The 15,436-nt window shown below is 42.8% G+C and overlaps 1 protein-coding gene across 5 annotated transcripts in view; it reads left to right on the top strand.

Annotated features, from left to right (window-relative positions):
* Positions 1-15,436, top strand: part of Dag1 (dystroglycan 1) — a 67,168-nt gene that overhangs the window by 34,741 nt on the left and 16,991 nt on the right. For all 5 annotated transcript variants that reach the window (XM_059268638.1, XM_059268636.1, XM_059268639.1 and 2 more), the window contains one exon: positions 10,904-11,300. In XM_059268638.1, coding sequence (XP_059124621.1) covers positions 11,016-11,300 — 285 coding nt within the window. In that variant the 5' untranslated portion in view covers positions 10,904-11,015. The remainder of the gene's footprint in view (positions 1-10,903; positions 11,301-15,436) is intronic.

Raw genomic sequence — 15,436 nt, 5'->3', positions numbered from 1 at the left:
TTAAAAACTGACAGGAGTTGTGGTTCATGCCTTTATTCCCAGCATTTGGGAGGACCAACAGACCAAACACCCAACCCCACTTCTCACCCAACCCTACTTCTTTAGCAAACAGACAACAAAGATATAAGCATGCTCAGTAGCCTGGGCCCACCCATCACCCTGAGGTCTTCAGAGGCACTAACACTCCTGCTGCTGTCTGCTTCCTTTGGGAATGCTTCCTGAAGGATCTCCAGCAAGGCTGTTTTGTTTTACAGTTAACTTCCCCCTTCCAAGTAGGGCTTTGTTTGTTTGTTTGTTTGTTTGTTTTTTAAATATTTATTTTAATTATGTATACAGTGTTCTGCCTGCATGTATGTCTGCAGATCAGAAGAGGGCATCAGATCTTGTTATAGATGGTCGTGAGCCACCATGTGGTTGCCAGGAATTGAACTTAGGATCTCTGGAAGAGCAGCCAGTACCCTTAACCACTGAGGCATCTCTCCAAATAGGGCTTTGAACCTTTGCCTTGTGCATGCTAAGCAAATGCTCTACCTAAGAGCTATACCCTAATTCCACTTTTCTTATTCGAAAGTAGGAGTAAATACCTTTTTTCTTTTTTCTTTCTTTCTTTCTTTCTTTCTTTCTTTCTTTCTTTCTTTCTTTCTTTCTTTCTTTCTTTCTTTCTTTCTTTTTTTTTTGAGACAGGGTTTCTCTGTGTAGTTTTGGTGCCTGTTCTGGATCTCACTCTGTAGACCAAGCTGGCCTCCAACTCACAGAGATCCACACCTGGCTCTGCCTCTCGAGTGCTAGGGTTAAAGGCTTGTGCCACCACCGCCCGGCTAGGAGTAAATTCTTAATATTGAAAAGTATAGTAAATTCATAAGCCAGTGAGTTTTTACTATTAAACATACTGTACTCTACGTAATTGTATGTGCTCTACTGTTGTTTGACTAACAGCCTCGTAGGTTTTGTACTAGGGTCACCACAAACATTCGAATAGTGCATTGTATTGTGATTGGGCTTTAGGAATTTTTTAGCTTCATTGTAGTTTTATATGGCCACTATCATAGACATGCCACATAACAACATTGTTATGAGGCTGTGATTACCTAGTTAAATGGATTACTACTTGTGTTTTGTGATTTGGTAATGCATATAAAATCTTAATTGAATAGTGTATGAAATTTAGAAAGACTGCTGAGTAATTGAAGCCTCACACCTGCCCTACAGGGTAAGTAGTCAGCAAATGTGCGCTCAAGTGTTAATTGTTATGTTGTCTTAAGATGATTGTAGTTTGCTTTAATTGGATTCTTGATATCACATGAGTTTGAGGGTTCATTCCCCTTAGATAGTCTGGCCACCCACCTCTCACCTACTCCCCCACCCCCACCACACCTCCTGTTCTACCTGCTTCAACCAAATGGATGATTAGACTTAGCTTTTGTCTTTGGGCTCAGTTGAACCTTTTCTATCCTTAGTGACCCGTTTAGGCATTGACAGTTAAAAGACTGGATATTGTCATCATGAATGAGCTCCTAAAGCTTCCTTGTGGTGTTTTTTTCTAAAGTCTAAATGGTGTGATTCTGAGGAATGTTCTGTTTGATTTTCCTGAGACAGGGCCTTGCTATGTGTCCTTGGTTGACCTTGAACTCGCTGTGTGTTCCTGCTGCCTCCACCACTGCCTTCCCAGTGCTGGGATCAAGCACTCGATGTTTTCTGGTTAGTTGTGTAGTGCTGTGGATTCGGCACAGGGCCTTTTATATGCTAAACAAGCATTTTTTTCCAGTGAGCTATGTATGCTCCAGCTGTTGCATAAATTTTTCTCTTTTTTTATATTCTTTTAAAAATTGTGTGTGTGTGTGTGTGTGTGTGTGTGTGTGTGCGCGCATACGAATGTACATGCAAGCAGAGGTTAGAGGTGAGTTGAAGTTACAGGGGCTTTAAACTGTTTGGGATCCAAACCCACTGCACTAAGCTATCTGTCCAGCCCCAGCTTTTCTTTTCTTTTCTTTTCTTTTTTTTTTTAACAGCAAAGCCACCATCTAACCTCTTTTTAAAAATATTTATTTATGTATATGAGTGCTCTATTTGCATGTATGCCTGCTTGACAGAAGAGGGCATCCCATCCCATTTAGATGGTTGTGAGCCACCATGTGGTTGCTGAGAATTGAACTCGGGCCTTCTGGAAGAGCAGTCAGTGCTCTTAACTGCTGAGTCATCTCTCCAGCCCCATCTTACTTTTTAAAAACATTATGTGTGTAGTGCTTGGCATTAAACCCAGGACCTTTGTTCCATGGTAAGCATGTCCTCTAGTCCTGAGCTTATTGATATAATTGTTTCCCTTTCCTTTTTTTTTTTTTTTTTTTTTGGTTGGGGAAGTGGAGTATACTGGGGATTGAATTTAGGGCCTCACATATGCTAGACAAATGTTCTGCCACTGAGTTATATTCCCAGTTGTTCATGTTTTATTTATTTACTAATAATCCTGAAGTTGGATCTTACTAAGTTGCCCAGGCAGGCCTTGACATTGTATTCTTCCTGCCTCAGCCTCTTGAGTAGCTAGTATTATAGGCCTGGCTCTTAAAACAAAACAGAAAATTTATTTTGGAGACAGGATCTCACTATATATAGTTGAGGCTAGCCATCATTTCTTAGCCCCTGCGTTAGCCTCCTAAATGTTGAGATTGTGGGCAGGAGTTAAAAACAAACCTTAATTGTTAAAAAAGGAGGGAGGAGGAGGAAAGAAGAAGAAAGAAAGAAGCAGCCAGGCATAGTTGTACATGCTGTGGGGGCAGGAGAATCAGGAGTTCAAGGCCAGCACCCACTAGATAGTGAGTGCAACCTGGACGTGATACCTCCCAAACAACAAAACAGGAAAGAAAGGACAAAAATCCATGCCATATAATTCACCATGTGAACAGTTTTTAAGTGTTACCACTTAGTAGTGAGTAATATTTAACCACAGCATATGGAGTTTAGTGGAGTGTTCAGTAAGCCTCTCTCTCACACAAGGTGTTAAAAATCAGCCTGGATTACAGACCATGGTCTAGTGGAGAATAGCTGTTTAGTTCTGGACTTTGAACTGTATCTTTTCCCCATTCTTCAGGATATGTTTGTACCTGTGTGTATTTATATACAGGTTGAAGTCTTTGCTTCCTTTCTGTGATTATTGAAAAGAAAACAAGCCACCATCAGCAGAAATCACTGCCCACTGTAGCTTTCTTTGGTACCTGAGATAAGTGAAGATTTACAAGAAATTCTCTAAATGACAGAAGCTTTTAAAGTAGCTTTCCTTGTTGGTAGACAAGATAGATTCGGTACTTACTGCTCAGAGGTGGCAATTTTCTCTCCCACATATTCTTACCTTTTAGTGTTTGTTTATGTGACCCTGGCTGTGTCTGATTGATTGGGCCTGGATGTTCCTCCCTGGTGCTTGTAATCATCTCTTATCACAAACATGCCAGGTGCCCATGGCAGAGAAACCCCATCTGCTTCCTGAGCCAAGAGTAGTTTTAAGGTGAGACTAAATTCTCTCAGTGACCTTCTTTATCTGATGTCACAGAGTACAAAAGGCCTTTTTAAAACTCGGAGCTGAAAATCGCCTGTCTTTTTCATATCAGGAGACCAAATAAACAATTTCACGCTGTTGCTTTTTATTGTGTTTAGATACCCTGTTGGCCCTGTAGATTGAACTGCTTTAAACCAGTTAACTTTCCAGAGGTTTTGTGTTAGTTAATGTTGAACTCACAATACTGAATTTTAACTTTGGAATATGTGGACCAAAAAGGTCTTCTTGTTAAGTGTAGCCTAAAGTGATGGTTTAATTAGGATTTCTGCTTTGTACTTTTCCCAAGACCATTTAAAACAGGGACTTAGGGCCCAGTGGTAGTGGTACATGCCTTTAATCCCAGCATCTAGGAGGCAGAGGCAGGCAGATCTCTGTGAGTTCGAGGTCAGCCTGGTATACAGAACAAGTTCCAGGACAGACAGTGCTACACAGAAAAACTCTCTCTTGGAAAAACCAAAACCAACCAACCAACCAACCAACCAAACACCCCCAAAAAACCCAAAAACAAAAGAAACAAAAACCAGGGACTTAGGACTTCATTCTTTTAATCGTATTTTAAAAAGAAAATCCCATTTTCCTTCAGTGCTTTAATTATAAGGGTGAATAGTAGCAGTCTGACAGCTAAAGTACTGTTTGAAGTTAGCATACCTGTTGAAGAGCAGAAGCTCCTGGGAGTTGACAGAATTGGCTGCCTTTGCCACATTGTGTTTGGTTAATGAGTTGAATCTCACAACTTTTCCTTTATTCTTAGAAATTAAAAACTAATTGCAGTTCTTTTAAGAGTTTTTAGATTAAAGTAGGTAAAAGTTTTATTCACAGAGTTTTGATTATTGTGAACTGAGTATACTATATGTGCATTTATGTATTGAACTCACTTGAGTGGAAAGCACTTACTAACTGGGCTCCTGTGAGCACAGGCACTCATTACACATGGGAGGCAGCAGAGCCGGCCAGAACTACCTTTCTCCCCGGGCCTGAATTCTGCTGGAGTAAGGCTTTCTACTGCTTGGGCACTTAAAGCTGTCTGGACAGTAGTGGAGCGGGGTCCTGAGGGCTTGGTGCCTCGCTGGCATCTACCTTTCCCTCCCATCAGATGACATGCTTCAGTCATATCTAAGTAGAGCTCTATCAGTGGTAGGAAGGGCCAGAAGGACCCTTTCCTCCATTTCTCTCAGCTGACTGGAGTCCTTGCCAGCCACTATGTGGTGGTTTTGATTCCCCATGTATCCTCAACGGCTGGTGTATAATACCTACTTTCAAGGCAGTTTTTGATATTTTGGGTTATCTTGTAGGTATATTTAACTTCTGCCCATTTGGGAATGTCTCATCTTTAGATTAAAGGTGTCTGATAGACTGCTCTAGACTGTTATTTCATCATTTGAGACTCACTTTCCAGGAGCTTGGGTGGAGGTCTCCTTTACATGTTCCTCCAAGTGGAAATGTGGCCTCATTGTGCTGTTAGATGCTGGATGTGCGCCAGCCGTGGGGTGGGATAGAGTATCTTGATTGTCATGGGCTCTTCCCAGTTACTGCAGCTCTTAGGGCAGTTGTGAGCAGCTGGAGGGGCCGCTCTCACACTGCTGTCACAGAAGGCTTTGTCTTCTCCAGGTTCTGTAGGGACCAACACTTGTTTGTAGCTCAATCTGGCCTTGTAAGTAGTGGAATTCAGGTGTGTACCACTCCCCCAAACCTCCAATGCATATCTTTCTTTCTTTCTTCAGCATTTTGAGTGCAAAGTTTCCCTATTGTAGCCCTGCTGGCCTTGAACTCATAAGGTTGCCCAAGCTGGCCTCAAATTTGCAATCCTCATGTCTCAGCTTCTCCACTGTTGGATTTTAGGCCTCTGCCACCCATATCTGGCTTTTCCAGTTCTTCCATTACCTTTAAAGTTTCTCTGGTCTCTGGGGGTGGGGAGTGTCTAAGACTGCTGCCGTGCAAACTTGTGTTCTACCCTGTGTACCATGGCTGATTGACATGTGTTCAGAGAGCCAGGGCCTTTGTCAAGGCTCTGAGAGGACCTGTTTTGGTGGAGTTGGATTTCACTAGCATAGGGGCAGCCCTGAGAGCTCAGATTTCTTTGTGTGCGCTGCGCTGCATCGCTGTTTCCACCACTCATCTCTTAGGAGGAGAGCTTGGAAAGTTTCTGGCGTCTAGAGACAATGGTGAGTTCAGTTGAGATACCTTCTCAGGCATCCTTGAGTACTGGTGTCACAGAAGGTATAAATACAGATGAAGTGTTAACAGTGGGGCCTTGCCATGAACACTGAGCATCCTTCTTCTAACAGAGTCTAGCCACCAGGCTCTGTATGACAGTGGTTGATGTTTACTGATCCTTGGGCTTTGATCCCTGCAGGAAGGGAGAGGATCTCTGTAGTGACTAAGAGTGAGTGAGTGAGGAATGTATACATTTTTTTTCTAGAGCTAGTAAGATAGTTTGATGGGTAAAGGCACTTGGTGTCAATCTGACTAATCTTGAATCCTGGGACCCACATGATAGAAGGAGACTCTAAAAAGTTGTCTTCTGACTTCCATATGCATGCTGTGGCATATACCCTCTCCTCAATAAAGAAATATTAAAAAAAAATAATAATAATTGCCTGGCGGTGGTGGCGCATACCTTTAATCTCAGCACTTGGGAGGCAGAAACAGATAGATCTCTGTGAGTTTGAGGCCAGCCTGGTCTACCAAGTGAGTTCCAAGACAGCCAGGACTGTTTCGCAGAAACCCTGTCTCGTTAGATAGGTAGCTGTAATCTAGGAGGTGTCTAGTGCAGGCAGGCATGACCCTTGCTTATAGAAAGCCAGCATCAGAGAGACACAGGCTGATTTTTTCCAAGTTGCAGAAACTATCTTTTCTCCCTAGAGCATGGAAAATCAGCACATAGTAGTTGGAGTTGTGCCCTGGACATTGCCTGACTGCTAAATGCAGAGCACTTAGTCATGCCTGTGAAACACACACCCCATGTCGTCATGGGACCACAGATAGTAGACTAAGCTTATGCTTTTAGTGGGGAAGGGTGTGACTTATAAGCAGTGCTCTTTTCAAATTAAAAGAATTTAAAATTGAGAATCAGATTAGGAAAGTAAAAGATCAATTGGACTTAATAGATGGAAAAGTAAATGAACTAAATTAAAGAGAAAAGTCGGAAAAATAAAAATAAGAAGGCTTCTCTCCTCCCCACTTACCCACTAGGTGCACGCCCAGTCCTGAGTTTTCCCCTGGGTGCTTCCAGAAGTTGAGCACAGGCTTTGCGAGTACTAGACAGGAACTTGACTGCTGAGCCAGCACACCAGCCCAGCAACTGGGGCAGGGTTAGGGCAGGAGAGTGGGAACAAAGGAAGAAAGTGGACAGAGAGACAGGATGATAAGGAAGGGGAATAAATAGGCCAGAAGATCCAGATGTTGAGATTTGGGTTTTGGGTTTTAGTTACCATTTCAAAATTTTCCCAATACTCACACAAAAATGGGAGATTCAAGGCTAAAGGTAATAAACAAAACTGGCCTCCAACTCCCTGTATAGTCAAGGATAACTCTATAGTCCTCCGGCTCCCCTTCTCAGTGCTGGGAGAGGCCTGTGCCACTATGCCTAGCCTATGTTTTTTAATTAAGTAATTAATCCCTCACCTCACCGCATGGTCGTGTGTGTGTGTGTGTGTGTGTGTGTGTGTGTGTGTGTGTGTGTGTGTCAGTTCTCTCCTAGCATAGGGGATCTGGGAGTTGAACTCAGGTTATTAGGCTTGGTGACATGAATCTTTACTCACTGAGGCATCTCACTGGCCCTTGCTTTGTTCTTTGAGAGTCTTGCTGCATAGCACTGGCAGATTTGCTGGGCTTGAACTTGTGCCTGTTCTCTTTCCTCTCCTATCTGCTGAGTGATGGGATTTAAGGAGTGCACCACCACACCCAACTGAAGATTTAGTTTGTATCATCACACGAACCAGTAGAAACCAGACTAATGTCACACATACCTGAGTATCTGCCATCCAGGTTTGTCAACACCACATATTCTTCCATATTTTTATGATTTAAAAAAATTTGGAAGGACTAGTAATTTAAAGCACTTGTAGCTCTTGCAGCTCACAGTTATCCATAAGTCCAGCTCCAGGGGATCTGAAGTCCTTTTCTGACCTTCAAGGAAGGGCATACATGTTGGCAAACCACTCATACATATAAAATAAATCAGCTGAGTGTGGTGGTGCACTCCTTAAATCCCAGCACTCAGGAGGCAGAAACAGGAGAAGCTCTGTGAGTTCTGGGCTAGCCAGATTGATCTACATAGTTGGTTCTAGGAAAGTCAGGGCTACATAGAGAAACCCTATCTCAATAAAATAAAATAAAATGAATAAAGGTGAAAATAAAAATGAAGAAAAAGAAAAGTTGAATGTGGTGGTCCAGGCCTGGGTCTAGTGTTGCTGGGCTGCGGAATGGCTCAGCAGTGAAACACCTTCCAGGAATGTGCAAAGCCTGTGTCCGACTCCTGGAAGGACCAAAGGAAGAAAAAAATCCCAACCCCCAAAGCTTCTGACTGTTTGAGTTCCACTGTCAGGAAAAACAAAAATACACAGGGCAGTAGAAAACTCAAGGGCTCCCACCACTCTGGGGATCCTGAGTCCTGAGTTCTGTAACTGATTTTGCCCTTTGTTCACTTGTTAGGCTCATTGATTTTACATGTAACATACAGGATTCTTAATTGTATTTTGTGGGAAGTATTGGGGAAAACAATGTCTACTCCATTTCCCCAGAGATCCAATTAATTATCTTAAAAAAAAAAAAAGATTTATATAAGCCTGGGTATTTGGTTGTGTAGCGGGGTGGGATGGGGTGGGGTTGCACATACTTTTAGTCCCAGCATTTGTGAGACAAAGGCATGTGGATTTCTTGAGTTCAAGTCCAGCCTGGACTACAGAGCAGTTCCAGGACAGCCAGGGCTACACAGGGAAACTCTGTCTCAAAACAAAACAAACAAACAAAAGGATTTACATGTATGGATGTTTGCCTGCATGTATGTATGTATGTACACCATGTGTATGCCTGGTATGTCGTGAAGGCCTGAAGCGGGTGTCAGATTCCCTGGAATGGAAGTTATGGATGGTTGGAAGCTACCATGTGGGTGCTGGGAACCAAATTCAGGACCTCTGCAAGAACAAGTGCTCTTCATGGAGGAGTCCCAGTTAATTGTCCTTTAAAATGTTTTATGCAGTCTAATGTCTTTTTAAATAAAGTCCTTACATGGTGTTTTACTGTGTTCTTTTTAAATGAAGTCCTTCCATGGTGTTTTACTGTGTTCTAAAGGTTCTTAAGTCATTCCTTTTACATTGTATTTGTTTATTTTTTCTTTTTTTCTTTTTTCTTTTTTTGGTTTTTCGAGACAGGGTTTCTCTGTGTAGCTTTGGAGCCTGTCCTGGAACTTACTTTGTAGCCCAGGCTAGCTTCGAACTCACAGAGATCCGCCTGGCTCTGCCTCCTGAGTGCTGGGATTAAAGGCGTGCTGCCCCCCCCCCCAGCGTATTTGTTTATCTTGTGTGTATAGAGAACTGAAGGAGGAACTTAACTTTGGTTGTTTGCTTAGATGATTGCTTGTCCTGGTGCCTTGCAAGTTTGTTTGAGATTCTCTGGTTCTAGTCCATTGTCTAACATCCTTAAACATCCTAGCTTTATGTTTAACTGGATATGACTCCCAGCTTTGTTTCATTTGAGGGCAGGGGTTTGGACTTGATATCTCTTTAATTTTAGCTAAAAGATGTAGGATAAGAAATTAATAGCAAAATTTAAACTAGCAGAAACCCCACTTGCCTTGCCTTCAGTGTACCTCCTTGTCAGTGGCCTTGTTTTCCATAACAAGTTTGTTTATTGACTGTGCATTACCTAGGTTGAAAAGTGCCGCACACACCTGCACACACAGGAGCATGCATGGATAGACCACCCCCAGCATGGTGTTAGCAGCAGGTGTTACTCTTTGTCTCTAGTGGGAAATTGCTCACGCCTGTGGTCACCTGAGAGCACCCACCAGGTCCCACAAGGTGTCATCTGTGTGACTGCTAGCTCAGAGAAAGTAGGTCCTAAGCTCCTGAAGCCTCTAAGGAAGGCGAGGAGGACAGCATACAGGTTTTCAGTGTGACTACTAGGAATGGAGGGGAAGAAAGACCAGGAAGTTTTGTTCACTGGCACAGGGCTGCAGGTAGGCACTCAGTAAACAAGTCTTGTCGGTAATTTTTGGCATTTGAGAGTTGACACTCGCTACATTACTTTTTGTAGATACTTAAGTGTTTATCTTTTCAAAACTGTTGGATTTTTGTTTTTTGAGACAGTTTTTTTTTGGATAGATAGCCCTGGCTGTCCTTGATCTCGCTCTGTAGACCAGGCTCGCCTCAAACTCACAGAGATCTATCTGCCTCTGCCTCTGCCTCCCGAGTGCTGAGATTAAAGGCCTTCGTCACCACCCACCTCAAAGCTAATTTTTTATCTTCTAGAACTCACTATGCCTTTAATTTGTTATATGGTTCATCTCTATAAATACAGGTGAACATTTTTATCCCTTGAAGCACTTCAAAGTGAGTAAAGAATCTTTGTGACATTTCATCCATAAATACTTCCAAATACTACTCAGAAGATTTAGGATTTAGGATGGCTCTTTATGGAGCCACACCATCATCATCTTGTCACCTACAGAATAACAGTAAAGCTAATCTTCAGCCAATATGCAAATTCTCCAGTTCAGCTTTGGGCGTTTGTTTGTTTGTGGTTTGTTGTTGTTTTTGAAGTTATTCTGGAATTCAGTCAGGATGCACATAGCATATAGTAACTGTCTCTGAACCCGGGCAGTGGCCCTTCGGGATGTTGGTGTGGGAGAGTCTGGGTCAGCTGTCTTGTGGAGTGTCCACATTGGGCATGTGTTTGTTCTCAGCTCACTTTATTTACTGTCAACCTGGAGGAAAGTCCAGAAGAGCAGTGCTGCTTAGCAGACAGATAATGGGAACCAAATGTCTTTAGAAATTTAATTTTTTTCTTCTCCCACAACAAAATAAACAAGTGAAATTAATTTCAGTAATTTGTACTTTGTAGATTTTTATATTAATTCATTTGACTTAATAGTGTATATGATTCAACATTCTGTGGTTTCAATATGTATCAATCCCTTTAAACTATTAATGAGGTGTTTTACATTTTGTTTTTATATAAAATTTCAAACTTCAACGTTATTTTACACTTAATAAACCAGTCATTTCAGTGAAGTAGCTGCATGTTGCTGAAGAGCCCAGGAGGAAGCGGCTTCTCCTTCAGCAGAACACTTGGAAGTGTGCAGTCTTGAAATCAGCAACATTGCTGCCGTCTGAATCTGTTCTTTTTCTTTTTCAGGTTTGGGTGCTCTGGGATGGAGCGAGTGTGCAGAGGGTGAGGACCCAACCTGGGACCGCATCGTTGGCTTCCCTCCTTAGCGACTGTTGGCTTGAGCAAACACCAACCTGGGATGAGGATGTCTGTGGGCATCTGGCTCCTGCACCCCCTCTGGGGAAGGACCTTTCTTCTCCTACTCTCTGTGGCTATGGCTCAGTCCCACTGGCCCAGCGAACCCTCAGAGGCTGTGAGGGACTGGAAGAACCAGCTTGAGGCATCCATGCACTCAGTACTCTCAGACTTCCATGAGACTGTTCCCACTGTGGTTGGCATTCCCGATGGCACGGCTGTTGTTGGGCGCTCATTTCGAGTGAGCATTCCAACAGATTTAATTGCCTCCAGTGGAGAAGTGATCAAGGTGAGACTGCATATGAAAACAAGAGTGAGGAAGAGTCCGTCTTCCGTTTTCGCTTTGATGTCTTTTCCTTTCCTGTTGTATCTTATTTATTTATTGAGATGGGGCTGGCTTAAGTGCTCACATGCATGTGTGAGTACCACATGTGTGCCTGGTGCCTGCAGAGGTTAAAAGCAGCTGTCAGATTCACTGGGCCATCACTCCCACCTGGAACTATTAGTCTCTTAAGGCCTGTGCTTGGAAACCTGCCCAGTAGCACTTTTTTTTTTCTTTTTAAAAATTTTATGTGTATGTTTTGCCTGCATGTATGCATGTGCACCATGTATGTGCCATGTGCCCACTGAAATCGGAAGAGAATGTTGGTTTCCCTGGAACTGGAGTTAGAGATGGTTATGAGCTGCCATGTGCATGCTAGTAACTGAGCTTGGAAGAAATACCAAGTGCACTTAACTACTGGGCCATCTCTCCACCACAGCCCACTGTCACTGTCACCGTAGGCTTTCGGTTGAAAGTTTGACAAATTCAGGTGTGTCCTTTCCGACACACAAACCCAGGCTTCTAGGTTGAGTGTCCCATAGAGAGGTGGGTCTGTTGCTCTTTTCCCTTTGATCTGGGTGTCCCTAGTCTCCTTCACCCCCTTTGTGCTGTCTTTCCGCTCTGGACTCATTCTCTGTACTTCTGAAGGCTCTAGTCATGTAACAGATGAGTTCTGTAGAACTCTTCCTACTCCAGCAAGGAGTGCAGTTCTGAAGGATACACTGTTGCCTAGGTTTTGCTAGGACCCTCTGAATGTCCAAACCCTGCAGTTGGTTGCCTTTGTTCCAACGGTTATTGGAATGTTTTACATGGATTAATTTTGATCAAAAGTGTCTTGAACTGATACAGTGAGCTAGATACTTGCAGTAGCTGGTAGAGACATGTAACAAGCTTACTCACCAGGGACATAAAGAGCTTTTACTGGGAAAACAGGATTATGTCTGAGCATATTTATCTGTGGAGAACAGACAATTTAGTAGCTGATTAGCCTGTAGGAAAACACATGAAGGGCTGGGGGTGTAGTTCAGCGATGGAACACTTGTCTAGCACACATGAGACTCTAGTTTTTACTCCTTAGCATTGAACAACAGTAAGAAAATCCATCCCACTCTTAAGAACCAGGGCTCTATGGATTGAGGATTTGGAAATGCAAGGCTTGCTTGACCTTATTCTTGGAGCTGTGACTTCCTGGCCGGTATAAAACAAGCTTGAAAAAGTATTTACTACTTATTTTGAGACAGTCTTACTGGCTTCTGAACTATGATCCCCCTACCTTTGCCTACTGCGTGGTGGAATTATAAGTGTCTACCAACCTGGCTGAAAAGTCTACGTTAAAAGAATTGTTTTTCATTATAATAACTAGCATAGGGGTTGAGAGATGGGCTCAGCACTTAAGAGCACTCGTTCTTGCAGAGGACCCGCATTAAATTCTTAGCACGTACACGGCGGCTTACAACCACCTTCTGTAACTTCAGTTTCAGACCTCTGAGGGCACAAGGTATGCACGTGGTGCATAGACATACATGCTAGCAGAGCACTCATACACATAAAATAAAGTAAATAAATAAGTCTAAAAACATTTTTTTTTTTTTAAAGATTTATTTATTACGTATACAGCATATATGACTGCAGGCCAGAAGAGGGCACCAGATCTCATTACAGATGGTTGTGAGCCACCATGTGGTTGCTGGGAATTGAACTCAGGACCTCTGGAAGAGCAGTCAGTGCTCTTAACCTCTGAGCCATCTCTCCAGCCCCTAAAAACATTTTTTAAGAGTTACATAGACTTGCAAAGTATGTGGAAGAGAAAGAAAACTTTCTTGTGGTTTCTACCATTTTCTTTGCTTATTAAGAGGTGGACTTACTACATATAAACAGATATTTTAGATAGACCCAAGGTTTACTTATTTTTACATATGTGTCTGTGTGAGTGAATACCAAGTGTGTGGGGCTGCTGGAGGAGGCTAGAAGAGGGTGTTGGATCCGTAAGAGCTGGAGTTAGAAGTGGTTGTGAGCCATTCAACATGGGTGCTGGGTACTGAACTTGGGTCCTCTGTAAGAGAAATAAGGTGTCCTTTTGTTTGTTTTTCTTTTTTTCCTTTTTTGAGTTGTGAAATAATTACAGTATTTTTTCCTTTCCTTTTCTTCCCTCCAAACCATCCCATACACCCCTCCCTCCACTCCTTCAAATTCGTGGTCTCCTTTCACTCATTGTTATTACATACGTATATGTATATGTATGTGCATATATATTCCTAAATATAACCCATTCAGGATGTATAATGTTACTTATATAAACATTTTCAGGGCTGACCATTTGGCACTAGACCACCAGTTCCTCAGTTGACTTTAGTTCTTTGTACAGAGTTGAGGCCTCCTGGACTTTTCCCCATCCACTTTTGGGATGTCCATTGGTGGTGTCCCTGTTCAGCTCACATTTGGTCAGTTACATTGGTGAGATTTTATGGGTTTTTTGTTTTGTTTTGTGTTTGAGATAGGGTTTTACTATGTAGCACTGGCTGGCCTGGACCTCACAGTGTAGACCAGGCTGGCTCGAACTCACAAAGATCCACCTCTGCCTCCCAAATGATGGGAAGAAGAAAGTGCTCTCAACTGATCTCTCCAGCCCTTATTTTTAAATTACATTTGTGTGTGTGTCGGGGGCATGTATGACATGGATCTTGTGTTAAAATCAAAGGAGTTTGTTCTCTATTCCATGTGGGTCCTGGGGATCAAACTCTGATCATCAGGTGTAGTGGCAAGACAATAATCTTTAACCGCTGAGCCATCTCTCTGGCTCTGATTGTGTATTTTTAACCTTTTTTCATTTGTCGTAGCTTGAGTTTTCTCCCATGTTTTGTTTTCAAGACAGCGTTTCTCTGTGTAACAGATCTGGTCCTGGAATGCTCTTTGTAGAGCAGCCTTGCTCTCCAACTCACAGAGATCCACCTGCCTCTGCCTCCCCAGAGCTGGGATTAAAGGCGCCCGCTCTCCCATAATTTTTAGTACTCATTGTGGATGTAATTTTTAGTGGCTGTCCAGTGTAGTATTGTTGCCTATAAGGTCATTTTTCTTTCCTTTGTATGAAACAGGGTCTCACTATGTAGATCAGGATAGCCTCAACCTCAGCTGAGATCTGCTTGCCTCTGTCTTCCAGTTAAAGTGGGGCATCACCATGCCTTACATAAGGAACATTTTAGACCAAGTATGTTGTCACATGTTTATAATCCCAGTCCTTGGGAGGTGGAGGCAGGGAGATTAGGAATTCAAGCTTATCCTTGGCTAACATAGTAAATTTGAGGCCAGCTTGAATACATGAGACTCTGTCTCAAACAAACAAACAAACAACAGCCAACAATAGTATTTTAGATCTTACTGCCAAAGATGCTTGTTTAGGATAACCTCCAAATCATGTCTGACAATAGTACCTACTGCCCGTTTCCCAAGTATCCTTTGCTCATTGCTTCTCAGGGTTCCTTATCTATGTTCTTGACCCTCTCAGTCATTTCTACTAAAGCAAGAGACGTTTTAATCATTTGGAATCTGCTCAAACCCACCCCCTATTATTGATCTGTATTTAGGTTGGAGACCCCTGTGATCTGTCCTGAGGTTTCCTTTCTTTCCCCTTTGCTCTATGTGTCTTACCCTAGCCTCATCTACTGCCCCTTTCTGTTCTAATTATTCCTGGCGTAGGGCCTACTCCAGGCCTCGGCTCCTTCTTTCCTCCTCCCCTCTTGGTGCTGTCCTCTTTCAGATCCAGTATGAACATCATCTCAACTATTTGAGCCTCTTTCTCCATCTGGTAAAAGCAGTTTTTCCTTCCACAAACCCTGTCTTCTTAAATGTCTGTCCTGGGCACCAAGCATAGTACTTGCCTATGATCCAGCACTTTGGGAGGCTGAGACTGGTTTAAGGTCAGCCTGGGCTATAGAGTGTCTATAAAACAGAATATAACAAACAGATCCTCAGTAATGAACACATGCTTGAAATTCTCACATTTTGTTATTTTGTATGCTGCCTCCTCTCACCTAGTAAACTTTTAAATGTTTAGGAGCTAGCAGAGGGAGCAAAGATTCCTTTCCACCTCCAACCTGTTTGGACTC

The sequence above is a fragment of the Peromyscus eremicus genome, chromosome 7 (genome assembly GCF_949786415.1).
Source record: "Peromyscus eremicus chromosome 7, PerEre_H2_v1, whole genome shotgun sequence".
Classification (NCBI taxonomy): Eukaryota; Metazoa; Chordata; class Mammalia; order Rodentia; family Cricetidae; genus Peromyscus; species Peromyscus eremicus.
Note: the sequence above shows the minus strand (reverse complement) of the source record. Positions and strands in the feature narration are given on the sequence as shown.